At 29.3% G+C, this 17932-nt stretch overlaps 1 protein-coding gene across 2 annotated transcripts in view; it reads right to left on the reverse strand.

The window, feature by feature from the left end:
- The window catches only part of LOC129965766 (transcription factor Dp-1-like), a 49756-nt gene that overhangs the window by 14874 nt on the left and 16950 nt on the right, over positions 1-17932 (reverse strand). Inside the window, exon 1 of one of the 2 annotated variants that reach the window (XM_056079933.1) lies at positions 370-868. The exons of the other annotated variant lie outside the window; for it this stretch is intronic. Within the exon in view, the coding sequence (XP_055935908.1) occupies positions 370-373 (4 nt within the window). The 5' untranslated portion in view covers positions 374-868. Of the gene's footprint in view, positions 1-369; positions 869-17932 lie in introns of those variants that run through there. 2 annotated transcript variants of the gene reach the window in all.

Here is a 17932-nt window from a genome sequence, read left to right on the forward strand (position 1 = left end):
CATTTAAAAGTACAAAAAATTTTTACACAAATTCGGGTTTTTAGTAGGTGCCAACATCCAAGTGATACACATTTATACTATGCATCGAAACAATATAGTAAAAATATTTTAGAGCAAAATATTTAAGACCATTGCTTACAACTACCACTTTCTGAATAATTGTAAAAATAAATTTCAGAAGGAAAATACATCGAAAATTCAGTTTTTTGACTGCGACAAATAGGACACACTAAACCTATTTTAAATGGACAAATCATTGCGTGTGTTTCGACTACTAACTGAAAAAAACAGATTCAGATAAGAAATTTTTACTCATTAGCATGAGTTTCACGAAAATGAAAACAATAAGAAAATCAAGGTGACACTTACACATTCTGGAGAAAAAGTTTCAATAAATTAAATTCCTGGGATCGTACACGGCAATTTTTCTCCAATACTCATTCCCTAGTATGCAAACTTTAAACAAAACAAAAACAGACAAAATCCTGCTTTTAGAAACAGAAACTGCAGGTTCTGTTCTAGGATTTTGTTTATCGTTAAAAAAATTTATTCCATTCTTTCTCCAGCGAGCCCTTGTCACATTCATAAAGAACCTACCAAATTGTATTTTAACAATTTAGTAACGGTTAAGCCTAGTCTGGCCATGCCATAATACCTAGCTGAACATTTAAGCATGGCTATTAATTAGTGTGTTTCGAGGCCAACAAAATACCCAAGAAATGAAACCTCCCATCAAAATTATATACAAATACCGCGATCACAAAAAAGTACACAAACAGATCGAGTTAAAAAGCAGATATCCACAATCGCCCCTATTTTCACAGCCACATGGGACCGTCCACATTTTCCCTTTTCACGTGGTCACATCCCAGAATGCCTCGATATTCGGCACGCTGTTCGCGCGCTTACGTGAAACCTTTGCGCGCCAAAACGACCATGGGATGGTGCTTTTTTTATTATATTTTTTTTATTTCTTTTTTCCTAACATCTGCCCCTCATACCAACTATTATTATGTAGCATAGCGTTACGTATTTAGTATGGGTTGAGAGCAGGTTTATTCTTTGCTTCACTGAAGATCTTTGTTGGGGTTTACATCGGGACAGAATAAAATATTTTCGTTTTTAAGAGTACAGGAGTTTGATGTCAAGATTTGAAAAAGGCGCCTGTAATGAATGATTCAATTAAATAAATTAAATCGCAAATCATTACGTATGATAAAATTAACATTTTTATTAAAAAAAACTTTTACTTGTTAAAAATGCAAAATCATTAAAAACGGTAAATTTCAACGAAAATTAGTGATAAATATTTTTTAGATTCATAACTCTATTAACATTACGAAACAGGCAAGAAATTAAACAGAAAAAATATTAACCAGTGTCTCTTCACAAAATGGAAAAAAAAAAAAAAGAAAAAAAAGTAGGCTTTATAAAATTGTAAATGTTTTCGATTGATTCAATTGCAATCATTTGCTCGAAGTGCTAAGCAGGTACTATCCATATTAATATTACAATTTTCTCACTGCTTGATTCGTAAAATAAGTAGCAATACAATCTGAATTCTACTTCATCTCAAACGTAAAAATCTATTTTCTGATTATCCATTTATAATGTTAGTTCCTTGTACCTTGTTTGCATCAAGTTGTAGAGCGCATTCCTATTCAAAAATTATTAAATAAAATGGTATTCATTATATTTATCTCCTTAATAATTCCATAACTTCAACATCATAAGAAATAAATAAAATAATTATTCTTCGACAAAATAGAGGATCGATCTATCAAAATACCTCTTAAACACAATTATCTGTAAATGTTATAATACCCTCATTAAACGCCTGTAAAACTTTGTCTTCAGCTGTTAAATTTGTTTTCATGAAATATAAGTGATCTTAACAATACTTCTAAAATTCAATACAACTGATCATACTGGAATTCTTAAACTGCAAAGCCCACCAACTACTTCAGATTTCCTACAGTTCTCATTTTTAAAACTTAATTTAAAAAGAAAAACATAGGCTTTTAGGTGTAACAAAGTTATAAAGAAAAATGACAATATCACTAGCCCATAAAACACTTATAACGAACATGTACAAATTTTTATATTTAAAATACAATAATTTCATGAATTTATAAGAGAATTTAATTTACAGGGAATGTGCACATTATTCTAACAGCAGATTAATTATCGCATGCTAATTTTATTTTGCCTTTAGTTGCAAAAATAACAGATATGTTGCTCTACAATTTAAAAGCTGTGCGATCAGATGATGAAACAGTAATTAAATCGTATCGAAAAATGTTTTTCATTTTTTTACCTTCAAATTATTTTTGAATTTTGTTTTTGTCTTTTATGGGCTGAAACCAGTTTTCTTGAAAATAATTCAATGTTCCACCATTTCAGTTTGCCAAAATTTACTACTATTTAAAAAACGCATATAGAGATTAAAATCAATAGTAATAAATTTTTTTTAAAACCTCGTTTCGGAATTTGGGAAGGGAAAAAGGAACCAGCAACTTGCCCTAAAAGACTAGAAAGTTTAATCCGAGCCTAATCGTGACCTTCGGGGCCGAAGCTGAGACTATCAATAAACCGTTACAGCCTCTCAATATTCTAAAGGTAATCTTGTATTCCGAAGATTAATTCAATAAAAACACGAAACATCAGTTTGTAAGTAATGTTTTTATAGTATAAAAACTCATTAAAAAAAAAGAAATTAATGTTTTTTTTGGGGGGGGGCAGACCTTTATGGCTCTGTGTGTGTGTGTGTGTGTCTTTCATACTAAAGAACTCGATATCTTACAAAGCAACGGCTCTTTTTCTTTCATGTGATAGACTATTTTCCCCCCCAAAAAAAAAAAAAAATCGCTATACAAATTGTTAACAAATTTAGACTTTTTCCAGTAAAAGAATATAAGGTTTCCTAAATTTAAGAACCCATTTCTTTTCATTATTTCTATCACTCTGCAGACATAAAAATAAAAAAAAGGACCGTAAAGTTTTAAAAAATCTGGCATTTATTTACGAATCATTATGGTTTTAATGACGAATATTTTTAACTACGTTCTTATTTCTTTCGCATATTCTGATTCTAAGTTTGAGAAAATTCTAAATCGGAAAAGAAAATAATAATAATGCGTATTTTCTGGAAAAATTTCCTTGAAAGCATCTTAAAGCAAAAGAATTAAAAAGCGTTTGCGAGAAAGAATTAAAAAGCGAAATTTATTCTAAAATTTAACAAGTTAAATTGTTAAAGAAATGCTTTTCGTTATAGAAATGCTTCTTAATTCTTTACATACTGACAGTTTTGAAAAGTATTGCTTCAATCAAATATTTATCATTTCATAATATAATATTTTTCTTACACAAGCACCCGACGACTATCATTCCAATTAGCAGCTAATAAATGACAGCTGAAAACAGAAATTAATTATTTTAATCATTAATTGGATTAACCGAAAGTATTTTCTTCTTTCTTGCACATATTCTGCACCACAACTTATCTGATGATGCAAAAACGGAATTAAAAAATTGTTCAATTAATTCGGAATAAAAAAATTTTAAGTTGAGTATTCCAAAACATACGTGGTGGAATGTATTAAATTTGGAGAAATCAAAATATCATAACTAAGCTCTTGTTTCAGGTTCTTTTCTGTTAATAAGCAGAAACATTTTGACCATGTACATAAAAATAAGTTATCCACTTCAGTTCTACCTAATATTATTTTATGTCTACTTAAGATAACCTTTAAATTATAGATCATTATAGCCACTGATGACGATATGCACGTCATTTATTGAATAAATATTTCAATAATTTGTCCAAAAGTGGCACTGTAGGTCACAAATAAATGTTCAGCAGACGTGTACACCAAAGCCTGATGCAACAGCACATAAATGCTTACTGCGCTTGCTCAGTGTGCCCCTCCCCCCCCCCCCCTCCTCTTATTTTGAAACGTTAAGGTACTCAAAAGTACAAAATTATTTTCTTTCTCAGAGCGGATCTAATCAACTCGAATACCCAGAATATGGCGACGAATTCCATCTTTTAGAGTTACGAATATTCAGGTGAGAAGGTGTCCTTCAATGAAACCTTACAAGCAAAAATCGCATCTCCTTTCAGGAAAGAAAGGAGATTCAGCAATAATTGATTATCTAATGCAGTGGTTCCCAGCCTGTGGTCCGTGACATCCTCGGTAGTGGTCCACGGGAGGGTCCAGTAACACACAGCAAGTAAATGCACTATAAAAGTGCCACAAAATGCACTTTTTAACAACCTTATTTTCTATTATTTTCCAGCGGAGAAATCCGCCAACCTCCTCTTGTTTGGGATATTTCATATCCGCTCGAAAGATTTGCCTCCCAAATCAGGGGTGAGGTATGGTCCATAAACGGTTCAATAACTGGTTTAGTGGTCTGCACACTTTTAAGGATTGAAAACTACTATTTCAATGTCAATGACAAATATTATACTTTTTCCATTGAACGAGTAATCTGATTAAGATATGATTGTATATGAAAATGATATCGACATTATTATTTAAATTATTACAGTCTAGGACTACAAAATCTCATAGCAATAAATGTTGTCTTGTAATAGAAGCTATTTGAATACACACTGCAATGACAGCACACTGGGCAAGCATATTGAATATTTAATAAAATATGCGCCATTGTTCTATTAACTATAATTTTATAGCACCACATGTCGATAAATTTTTGAACTGAAATCATCAATTTAATAAATGCCAGTATCAATTGAATTATCTACAATTTAAGTTTTGTCTAAATCGAAGCAAAACGCAAAAAAAAAAAAAAAAAAAATATCTGAAATTGTTAGTTTACTTTTCATTAATTTTAACACATGTTGCCTTAATATATAAACAATTTTATATCGTGCTTGCGTTAAAATTTGTTTTGGTTTTAAATTTGTGTATTTCTGCGTGACTGGAAATTTAAGAAGTTTTGTTTCCTGCCAGAGAGACAATCCACAAAAAGAACAATAACGCCCAATGAAAACATTTGTAAGCGCACTCCGGATTTCTCAATATCTTAGGGCTGTTTTATTAAGGTCCGAATTAGCAAATAGCAAAGTAGGCCCATAATCAGAAGCTCCGTAATCTGCAGCTTCCGAGGTTACGATATTTTTGTAGCTGTTTCAGAATTTTCAAATTTTATGTTTTCATTTGATTTATTATAGGTACATACTGGAACATATTTAAATCAAAATCATATTTTCTTCAAATTTTAGAAAATTATTCATAGATTTTTTTTTTTTTTTTTTTTTCAGTTACCTGACTGATTCACATGACAACAGCCCTCGTAAACTTTGCATTTAAATATTTAAAATGTGTGAAAAAAATGTGAAATGTGAAAAAAAAAACCCATATTTTTATAATTTTGTTTTAAAAATTTTAAATAAAATTCTTTAAATTTAATTTCTTATGCTGAAATAAAGTCTGGAAGACACCATCAATTAAATTTGTTATTCCAATTTGTCGTAATATTTAAAATATACCTAAATGGAGATTAAACATAATTACATAATTTTTGGAGTTGGATGAGAAAAAAGGCTCCCGATTCTTGGCATTGTCTAAGAGCTCCAACAGAATTACATAAATCCAGTTTTATGAATGAGACAATTAAATGCTTTATAACATTAAGTAAAACAATCTATAGTTCATCAAGGATTGAAACAAAAATTCTGACGTGCAAAATTCGGAAAATCTAAAACCCTCTTTTAATAAGGTTTATCTACTGTTAAATATTTTGGTACCAGCGTCAAAAATAAAGTCTAATTCTTCAAAATAATTTTTTTTTTATTTAACTTTAAAAAATTCAAGCAATTAAAGGATTTGAAATTTACTCTCTAGGTACCAGATTGGCTTTAGCGAGCCTTCTATAACTACTAGGGAATAGAATCATATATTCTTAAACATGACCATTGTCTTTTTTTTCCAACAAATTTTTCATGTATTCATGAATTATCCAACAATATCCATGTTTTTACATCATTAATGTTTGATGCACTAAAATTTGTATTAAAAAAACTGTTCCATTTTAACGGTCTTTAATCTAATATTCCTTTCACAGTTTTTATAATAAGGACAATTTATATTCATATAATAAGCGTCAAAAGCACTGAATCAATATTGTTTTCAATATATACGATATTTAGATGACATACGCAATTAAGAGTCATGTGACAGCAACATCACGAACATTGACACCATTCATCGTGCATTGAAGTAAATGTAGCTATAATGCGCGTTTTTGGTCTTTAAATCATCAGCAAAATACACAAACTAATAAAGCTCTTTTTTTTTTTTTTTTTTTTTTTTTGTGAAAAATGTACGTAATCGCTTCCTGAAACATTTGGACGTCTTCAAAAGTTTGTTGTTTTAAGGGTATTTTTGGCTTCAAATAAATACTTCAGCATGCTTTTTTTTAGGTTGCTACATTTATTATAAGAACATGAGCAGTCTTTCTTACCCCCTCCCCCTTTTCAATCAAGTTCATTCATTCCAGCATGCATTTATCAAATATATTTGAATACTAACAGAAACCGACTGGGAAAAGCACACTGAATCAAAACCTATTTTGTATTTGTTTTTCCCATCCAAATATTATTAAATGAGCATCCAAATAATGAATGAAAGGATTTTTGAGAGAAACGCAGAGAAGTTGAAAACAATAATACTAACAAAATCTTTAAAACTGCTAAGTTTTAAAAAATACCAAAAAGTTTTTGAGAAAATAATTTAAAATATTGAACTTTCGAAATTTGAAAGTACTTTATAAACACACACACACACACACAAAAGAATAAGATGCAAAAGATATACTTCAAACTAGAACTACCATAATATTTTATCCCTATATCATGCTTATAAATAAAAAGTTTCATGTTCGATCATTTATATACAGCATAATACATGAATGTATTTTCCCTTTCCGGGGGAAAAAAAATCCACGTTCAACCCATTTCAACATGTTGTCTTTTATGTTAAGCGATAATGCATTTAGTAAAAACAGACAACGTAATTTTTTAAATATAAAAGACATTTAAGCACCCAAAAGAAATGAAAATGTATTTTAAAACAAATTCCTCTGGGCGGTAATTTAAATCACGACTTTATATAATACTGACTAAATATCAATATAATTGTTCAATATTTTTATAAAGGGTTTAAAATGATATGAAATATAATCGTAGTACAACTTTGTTAGGGTATCAATTTTCTTCGATTTTTCTAAATTACATACCCTCACAAACAATACGATATTAAAATATAAAGTAAATTTATTTGTTTGAAAATATAATGTTTTATTTTCATAGCCATCAAATTTAACAAAGTAACCACTTTTAACTGAATAGCCCCTTTTAATTCCGTACAAGAAATATAAAAAATAAAATTCTAATATGATTATTAATGTACCAGAAAAACACTATCTAATTTTAGAAAAGAAAGTCAAAATATTAGAAATGCATTAACCCTTATCGTGGCAAGATTGCTTTTTTAAAGAAAAGCAAAAAAAAAAAAAATGTATATAGGTAGCTTCTTTACGCTATAAAAAACATCAAAAAATAAATAAATAAATCATGTAATAAAAATCGTTTAATAAAACTAAGTTAAAAATTATTTTATAGTGGTAGTATATTTTTATAAAGTTGTATGCATGGTATACTATACAAAATGAACATAAGGGTTAAATGATGAAATTATTCAAAACACAAACTCAAGTAATCGGAAAATTATCTTTGGATATTTAAATTAATATTCTTAATGGAAAAAATTTTAATGAAGCAAAACCAAGGAATTAAATGTATTTATTTAAAATAAACTATTTTTTAACAGCTTTATGTAAAAATTTTGATAAGAATTACAGATTTTGCAAAGAAGAACATGGAAAGAAGACTTTTCGAACAACACATTGTATATTCAATTTTCTTTTTTGTGGGCTACTTTCAAGGCTTTATTATTATTATTATTTTATCTTTTATTCTTGATCGCATTGGATCACATTTCGGCATTCTGCTTTCCAAAGAATGTCTAGGCAGCAGTTAATACAACTTCGTTAGTTAACTGCGCTAATGTTGTTGAAAACGGAAAATCCATCTCGGGTTACATTAAGAGTCATTCAGACAAAACAGCTGCAGATCGAAGTTAGAAAAATAAACATTAAAAATGAAATTTTAGACTTAAAAGAATATCTTCAGAGCTAAAATTGCATGCATTGTGAAAGATTTTTTTTTAACAAATAGTACTCGATTAAAGAATCCATAATGAATATTTTGAATATGCCCTTTCTTTTAAGAAAATAACCCAACTTAATTTTATCTTTCTTAACAGGAGTTGAAATTTTTAAAACAAATTACATAGATATTTTCTACGTCTTATGCAATAGAATTCTACAAAGAAAGAATTTAATTTTCTTAATTAAAAAATATTCGTTTTATTTCATAAGTTTAAAAGAAAAGTTTCTGCGCATAATCTTACAGAAATTTATCTCAATTAACGTACTCAAAAACATTAATTGAATTCCAGCCCTTTTAAATTCTTTTTAAAAATTTCCCACTCATATGTAATTATTATAATTATCCTTATTATTTTGGTTTGTAATACAATATTTCTCCATTTAAAATGGCGTTTTTTTAGGAAGTAAAATTGAGAAAAGAATATGATAATTCTAAATTTTAATTGCTGAATTCTGTGGGCAGCTAATTTTTGTAACTGCGAACGGATTTTTTTTTTTTTTTTTAAATATTTCAATGCTTGTGAATAACTAACATTCTTTAACTTTTTTGTTATTTATAAAACTATGAAAGGATAAGTGGCATGATCACGTCTTCGATAAATGTAAGAAAAAAAAATCTTTTGAAACGCATAGTAATATTTGTACACATGAAATCTGCATGAGTCCCAATCGACGAATAACATTAATTTGACATTTTTCTTCATGTTAATAGCATATTTTAAATATAAATCTTTTATAGATTCTTCTCAGAAGTACGTAAATATACCACTTGCTTTTCTGAAATCTGCTTTGTCAATAATGGTTAACATTAAGGCCAGTAGTATTAATACCGATGGTAATTCGAAATGAAGAACAAGAAAAAAAAATTTTTTTAATTTTAACAGAGACTTCAATCAATAATTTTGGTGTTCTTTCAGAATTTCGTATTGCCAACATAATTATTTCTTGCACTATCGTTCGGCACAAACTTAATATTCGCTTTGTTCGAAATTAATCTTTTTTAAATAGATTAAAACTGATTGATTAAACTGATTAATAAAATATATATATATAATAGAAACATTGATATCGTTAAAAACATAATTTTTTTCAATTTTAAAATGTAAAAAAAAAATTGTTAAATAAATTTTGGAAATTATTGCATAAAAACGTGAAATTTTGTTTCATTTTTAATTAAATTCTCAAATAAATAGCTCCGAAAGGCACATTCTCACCTATATATGACAAGTTTGGTAGTTAGATATGGTCTGTTAGCGCCAAAATACACATATACACACGCTTTAGCCTTTATTGTAAGTAAAGACGAATTAAATATAAATTAGAATCTCGCTCAACATATTTTAAGATCTATACAATGTTTTAAAATTTTCTTATAACACTAAATTGCAGCTTAATTTTCTTACTGTATTATTAGCAGCACCTGCTGCTTTGGAGATTTTTCTGTCATTTTAATGACTACTGATTAAAAGAAATAAAAATTATACCCAACTCTGACTATATTATACCCAACTAAGACTGAAAAAGGATGACTCGGGTAATCCAAACAACTTCAGACGAAATTTTGAAGTATCTCACCGAAACGTGCAATTTTCGAAAAAATTTAAGTGAGGCTAATTATAAAATTTTTTGAATATTTCCACATAATTCATTACACTTTAGAAAGCATTCCTGTAACGCTATATTAGTATAAAAAAATCATCTATTCGTAAATTTAAAGTCAAGAACATCTAAATTTGTTTAACTACACTTGCACTTAAAGGAACAATACTTCAATGAACCATATCAGACAGTAATACAATTTAATAATTTTTTGATGCTTTTCAACAAATTTTCCTCACCCTGCCAAGTGATTTTCTGTAACTTTATATTTCTGTTCATTGTAACACTTAAAAAAATTCGTATTCAATTTAAGATTTTATTATTATTATTATTATTTAGTCTAGGGGGGGGGAATCAATCATTTACCTTTTTAAATATTATTTTTTAAACGAATATATTTTTATATATTAAATATTTTTTATTATTACTTAACGCATGAAAATTATGAGTGCTTTAAAATAAAATAAAATTCGCCCATTCATCTTTAAAAAAAAAATACGTGGTTTGAAAAAATATGTTCTTTTTCACAAATTATTCCACCGTCTCACTAAATCAGCAATCCTAAGAATGTTTTCAACTCTCCATCTTAAAAGATACATACAGTAGATTTCGCTTATTTGGGTCATTGGTAAGTTGGAAAGACGCTTATTTGGGCAGAATCTGATAAAACAAAAATTAAACTAATTCAAAATTTAATCGTTTGATTCAAAAGAGATTACGTTTAATTCATAATTTAATCGTTTGATTCGAAAGAGATTGCGCTTATTTGGAGATGTAGCAAATGAATTTCCAAATATAGTTTGTTCAATTCTGAAGTTGAAATAAATTGATGTCGATATTTAAGGATAGGTATGTTTAGACCTATTTTACAGGACTTGTCACTTTTTGCCAGAGGAAGAAACAAGAATAAGCCAGTTTTATCACTATAGATTTACAGTTATTCTTAAGAAAGATTTACATTTTCAAATAAAATTACTTTGTTTCAATAAAATTAAACTCCTGCTACTTATCCCCTGGATTTCCACGAGTTGGCAATCAGTTTATTTTCTATTGCATCCCGTGTTTTTCGCAGTTTAGAGTATATATTTTTAAGATTACACATTATTATTATTTCATTATTATTGTCGTGCAACATACATTATCAGTTCACTTTGCAAATAAGTTCAAATATTTTTCAAACAAACATCGTATCCAAATAGTGATTTAAAAAAATTACTCAGTCAGAGGATTAACACAAATCATCAAACATATTAGGTTAATTTATGAACCAAAATCTACTATAGCAGAACAAAGAAATCAACTCCGGTAAAAGGGGTTATTGTAGAAAGGACGAAGAGGTATATCAAATAAATAGAATAATGGAGAGGATTCTAAAGCCAAAGTAGAATTAGTTCAATGGTTTTCTTTAATCAATATGCAAAATTTAAAAATCAACATTTTTATTTTCAATTTATATCTATGTTTAACAATTTATTAAAATAGTGTATCAAAATTGTTATTTAATATAATACAAAATTCACATAACTGGGGAAGCCGTTTAATAAGACTAAAACGTCCTTATCTCAAGCAAGCTCAAATTAAGCAGAATCGGTAGTATGTGCAAACATTTTTAATAAACTATAATATTTAAGAAACTTGATTAAAAAAAACATTGAATGTACACTTTTTGAATCATTTAGTAAAAAATGTCGCAATATGTGCTTTATATACGGTGATGTGTATTGCATACTGATCCTAAACATTATTCATTCGACGTTGGCAAAGAGCTTTCAAAGCAGCACAGTTTTGGAGAGAGTGAATGATATTCTAAAGCTAAATGCACTGACAATCTTATCTTTTTTAAAAATCGTAGAAAAATACATGTTTCAGTATGATGGCTGTAAATGTTCAGACATAAATGTACATATAACTTCCATACAATAAATTATTTTATTAGCATTCATGCTTCTACTATTAAAGGTTAATCATCTAATGTTTGTTTCTAATCATTTGTCATTCTTATTTTAATTAGACTGTGAACGGGGAGAAAAATATATTTCAATTTTTTTTCCTTCTTTTTTTCTTTTGTCAAAAACCGCAGGGTCGTTCTCTAAACAATCCATCACAAGGAAGTTGTCTATCAATAAACAAAATAAAATCGAACACTAACCATTATTTTTAAACGTATAACTATTTGTAAACATGATAGCCGAATGAAACAGGATATCCGCTTGATGTTCCCATAAATTTTAGTTAAAAAAAAAAAAAAAAGTAAGTTGTTCGCGCCTTCTTCAATGTAAAACCGATTTATCAAATTAAAATATGCATACATTTGAAACATAGGAAGGAAATAACTAAATAAAGCGAATCCCGTGCCAAAGGACCGTACTACCGGTTAATCGCTTAATTATACTGCATGGCTGCAGTCATGCGTTCCCAACATCCATTGAAAATAAATTTAATTTGGCTCAGCGGAATGAAATTAATACAAAATATAACGGTTCAAAATTAATGGTCGGATAGGTACATTCATTGACCAATTACATTTATTACAGATGTTGACAGATGGGTCTCTACTTCAAAATCGCAGAAAATGCCGAACGAAATATATTAAATAAAGTTTGTAAAAAGCTTAACATTTTAAAATAAGAATAAATATAAAGTTCAGCTCTTATCTGATTGTTGAACCTGTCGGCAGTTAAATGAAATGTGTGTGGGAGGAGAGGTCCAGAATATATAAAGTATAAAAATATATAATACAGTTAGTCGATTATGTACAGGATATTGATTGAAACATGTTTTAACATTTTATTTATCGTAGATAAACATACATTATAAGTAGCAACAACGTACAAAATAAGGTAAAAAATTAGCTTATGCTAACAGAATAATTTTCGATTAATTCAAAAGAATTATATAACTACCCTTAACAAAAATGGTCAGAAAAAAATTCCTTTTTCATCAATTACATCATTATAAAAGGCTCCATACCTATAACTTTAAAATTGACAGAGCTATTCTGAACTGAAAATTGCGGGGACCATATAATTAAAGAAAAAAGGTATATCGAATACTGAAAAAACACCCATTCATAAATTAAATCAATGCATCCGTTATCAATTTATTCGTTTCACTTCTAAGATCTTGGATCTATTAAAACACAATTAGAACAAATATACCAATGAGAAAATTATTTCTCAAAACTTTTTTACAATAGAGTCCATGAAATTCAAATGGATGTTTCAAAAAGTTTAAATAATAAGTTTCAAAACTTATGTACACACGATAATAAAAGGAAAGACGTGGATATGAAATGCATATATGGAAAAAAGATTCTTAAAACTATAACCATTATTTTTTTTAAAGCCAGAGAGACTTACAAATAATTGTTATCCAAAAAGATTGCTATTTTCTAAACCATGTAGGAACTATAATTTTTGAAAGAAAAAGAAATTCAATATCATGTTGTATTTATAAAACCTACAAGTCCATTATGATAGATACTTAATGTTTAATATGGTTTAATGCTTCCCACTATATATTACAGAAATGAATTAATTGTATATTAACAATCAACATACTATTTTATATTGCAAGACCATAGCCGAACCGGACAGCAAACTTCAGTTTTTAAAGTTTTTCTAAGACATCAGAATAGTAGTTGATACAATGCAAACGCAAAATACGTCAATGCTAATGAAACTGAATTTTTTTTTTTAATCTTATAAAATGAATTTTAATCATAGAGAAATTCTAAGTAAAAGGTAGGTTGAGAAAACTACCCACTTTTTAAACATTATAAAAGGCAAAAAATTCGAAATAAAAATAATTTAATATGACATTGAATCAAAGGGTGAACAAGTTTCATTGAGACCTTCATTTATTTTGTTCATTCTTACATTGTGATTATTTGAGAAAAACGCTTTAAGAAAACAAGAAACATGAACTTTTTAAATTCTAAAAACATTTACCTTACATCAACATTTAATTCGATATTAACATATTACATTGGTGATGATATTAAAACAAATCGAAGAAAAACCGTAGTAACTATATTTACCTTTACTGATAATAAACGCAAATGTGTGTATCTGCTTACGTAGAATTACCAAATAAACTGATATATTTTTAGGAGTGAGAATGTGTACAACAGGGAAGCTTCTTTTCTTTCAGGATTTCAATTAAAATTTCAATTAATCAAAAATTAATAGAACTGTTGTTGTTTTTCTGTAATAATTTCGGAATATATAACCACAATGATCTTATACTTCCTTACATTTTAGAAAATTACTGTCCTAATGGTACCAAATTAATTTCATTCGATTACTCTGGATTTTTTAAATTAAATATTGTTACGAATCTGTGATGCGGCTTCCCAGCATAGTTGGTTCCATAGGAGGTCCCAGAGCTTGGCGACCATTTGGCGCCAAAATAGATTATACCCGAAACATCGAGAATTTTCCCGCTCCGTCCAGTAGGAACCGAGTTACGCCTTGAACGTTCCTGATTGGTTGAGAGGCTTCTAGCCCCGCCTCCTGAGACCTATAAAAGAAGCCACAGCTGCCAGAGTAGTCGTGACCCAGTAGTGGTAGAGTAGTCGGAAGCGACCGAGTCGAGTAGTCGGGTCGACAGAGAGTAGAGTCGTCGTGAATTGAGTAGTAGTCGGGATCGACGGTAAAGAACTGGCCTTCCAGATATAAGCGGAGCAGCGACGGAGTGAAGCTAGTGCTGAACTAAGCTGTGCGCTACTGACTGCGGTAGTCTGTTGTATGCTGCACGTGTCGGCTGAAGATAATCGTGTTCTGTGCTGTATATAGTTGTCGTCTTTGTGCTGTCCTGTGTGTCTTCGTGTAAATAAACGTCGTTGTTTCATTTTCTACTGCCGCCTGCTGATTGAGTGTTCCCCACACCATATAACTCCCACTATCCAAACGAACCCCGGAAATTTCGTAACAATATTATTTGTAACAATACTTTTCATTGCTGTATCCTACTGCAATGTTTAATCAAATCATTCAAGTCACTTTTTTTTCATTGTTTAAGATATAAAATTTTCCTTCCCCCCCCCCTTCCTCTCCTGAAAAGCAGCTACTTAGTCAAATTTCTATGGATTTAGTATTTGCATATAAGTTTCAGAATTACATTTATTATTTTGTTCCCTTTGGAACAAAAATCCAGCTAACGGAATTCTTAGTGCTTGATAAACTTGCAAAATTTAGTTAAAAAGAAAAATAAATAAATAAACTATGTAATTCTTAACATGTATATTTCGGCATCTCTGTTCAAAGTATTAAGACTTATCAGAGGTTTCTTTAAATCATGCTGATTTATCTTCTCTTTCGCCCAGTTCAATTCATTATTTTAAATTCCGTTTGGAAGCAACACGAAGGCTATTTCGGGACGGACCTCGTAATTTCGAATCCCAGTCAGATGATAAAGACGTCACATGAGCTAGAACTCCCTCTCCGAATTTCCGCACCATACCAACGGGAAGACAGTTGGCCTATGATGTCAGATTTAATGCGCAGCAGGCCCGCATACACAATGGATCTTGAATGGAAAAGTCTCGAATTTAAAACCCTCAGGTCCCAAAACCGAGACCTTACTACTAAGACACCGCGGCCTCTCTCTCTCTCCATTTTCATATGCAAGTAGACCAATATGTTTTCATAAAACGTTGTAGAAGGAATATAAATGTTGCATTTTCCTAACATTCATTATTGTATCACAAATAGTCTATCGAGCAACAATGCAATAAATTCAACTTTGAACCAAAAAAGTTATGTTTAGGTATAATTTGAAATAATGAAGAACCCGAAATCTATGAAATAGAGTGTATGTGGGGGTAGGGCAGAAAAAGAAGGGGGGAAAAACTAACCGTTTCGACGGACTCCGACAATTTTTCCCCCTCTATTATACATTTTTTAAAGTTAATTTTTTCTTATACTTATCTATTACTTGTGTATGTCTAAAGCTTAATAAATACGAAAAGTATGTGCCATTTGAGTTGGTGTTCATTGATGTATATCAATATATATCAGAAAAAAAAACCGTATCAGAATGATATTTTTCATGCACCGTAAAATGATTTAAAAAACGATGATAAAGACGAAACTCAGCGAAACAGCAAACTCAACAATGCAAAGAACAAAAACCCAATTGAAAAATGGTATCTCGGAAGAAACATCGCCTCTTTTCACGACGAAACGTGCAACTTGGTAACCTTCAATAGCAGATCTCTGAATAACGGAATCATGACGATACCAAGGTTCTTACACCTACAGGATAAGAACTTGGATAGCTTTTATTCTAAATGATCAGAGAAAAAGTCATTTTTATTTCATTATTTCGAAATGTAACTACCTTCATCTCACCTAGAAACCTACCTTCTGACTCGATTTATGTATATTTATTATCGTAATCTCTCGAGGGGTTAAAAAAAATACATGTAATCCTATGCACATGAGTAAGATTAAAGAACTCAATACTTTAAAATGCAGTATGAACTGAATGTTGAAAATACTTTTCAGTTAAATGTCTATCTTCAAGCTATGTTTTTCGTTATAAAATTTAATTTCTAATCTAAATTCCATGTTATTGACAAGATATTCTATTTAAGAAACATTCTAATGAAAAAAAGGAAAAAAAAAAAAAATCTCGTAAAAAATGGTAGTGGCGTCAATAAAACAAAACATTTTACATGAAATTTAAATTTAAATGTATATCCGAAATACAATTTTATATAATATTTATCTGCGTACCAAATATGGTTATTTCAAGCAATATGTAATTAAGCCACGTTTACGATGATACAATAGAAGTTCGTAATACAACAAAATTTCTTTATAAGTGACAATTTGAAAAAGTAAAAAATCATAAGTAGAAAAACATGAAAAATAGCGATTAATCGTTGTCCAATTCACAATACCTATATTTTTTTTTTCTCACAAAAGACTGCGTCTGCCCCAGGCCCCAGACTATTAAAGAGTTCTCTATTCTATTATGACCAGCGATTGCCCTAGTTTAAATGCTACTTTAACGGCCAGCACCAGCTTCAGCTGACATCCATAACCTAACTGGATACTGCGTATCATTTAATAAATAAAAGCCATATCGCACTTTCCGTAGACTACCAAAACCTTCTTAACCTCCTATCATTGATTACTTCAATAATAGGAGAACAACCAGGATAGAATGAACCAATTCAAACTTTATTATGCAATTGATTTTTTCTCATGATTCATTTGTTCTCATGATTCTGTTTGATGTATCTTGAAAAATACCATGCTACTAAAATATTGATTTTAGCGGCACTTACTTTTTTATAAATTGGTTCGATAAATATAAATCAAACATTGAGAAATATAAAAGCAGTATCCAAACTTTCTTTGATTCCAAACAAGTTTTAAATTTAAAAAGGAACAGAAACACTTGCCAGAGAACTACAACACTTGTCCAAGGTTAATAACCTGTTTACTTCGAATAGAGAATTTCAAACTAGCACTATTCTATTAGTGATTCAAGTAAGTTCAAGAAATTATAATAATTATGTTTCTTTCGCGAGAAGCTATAAGAAATTAAACTGAACCATTCATCTACAAAATTCGGATATATCTGCAATATATTCGAATAGTCGCCAACATTTAACCTAAAGAAATTAAATAGTCAATTCCTCATCTAAAAATTATGAATTAATATTTCTTTAGCTTGGATTTATGGTTGTAAAATAAGACAAATACACATTCTTTATGCGATGTGAAAGAAATATTCAAATCACATTCGAATAATCATCCTTATGCATAAAGCAGGAAAAACCTAGTTGTGAGGATTTGTTTCACTATTCGCAACTTAACCCTTTTAAGAATACTAATATATATGCTTATATTTAAATTCCTTTTAATATAAATTACTTTAAATAAAAAATATTTAAATTTATGAGAGATAAATTAGTTCGTTATTTTCCAGCTCAGTGAATTCTCATCCGTATAAGATATATAAAATATGAAAATATATATAACTAAATTGCTCTATTTATAGAAATTCGTTACAGAATTGGAAAAGATATATGATGAATGTAATAAAATATATCTTTTAA

This window comes from Argiope bruennichi, chromosome 4, assembly GCF_947563725.1.
Source record: "Argiope bruennichi chromosome 4, qqArgBrue1.1, whole genome shotgun sequence".
NCBI lineage: Eukaryota > Metazoa > Arthropoda > Arachnida > Araneae > Araneidae > Argiope > Argiope bruennichi.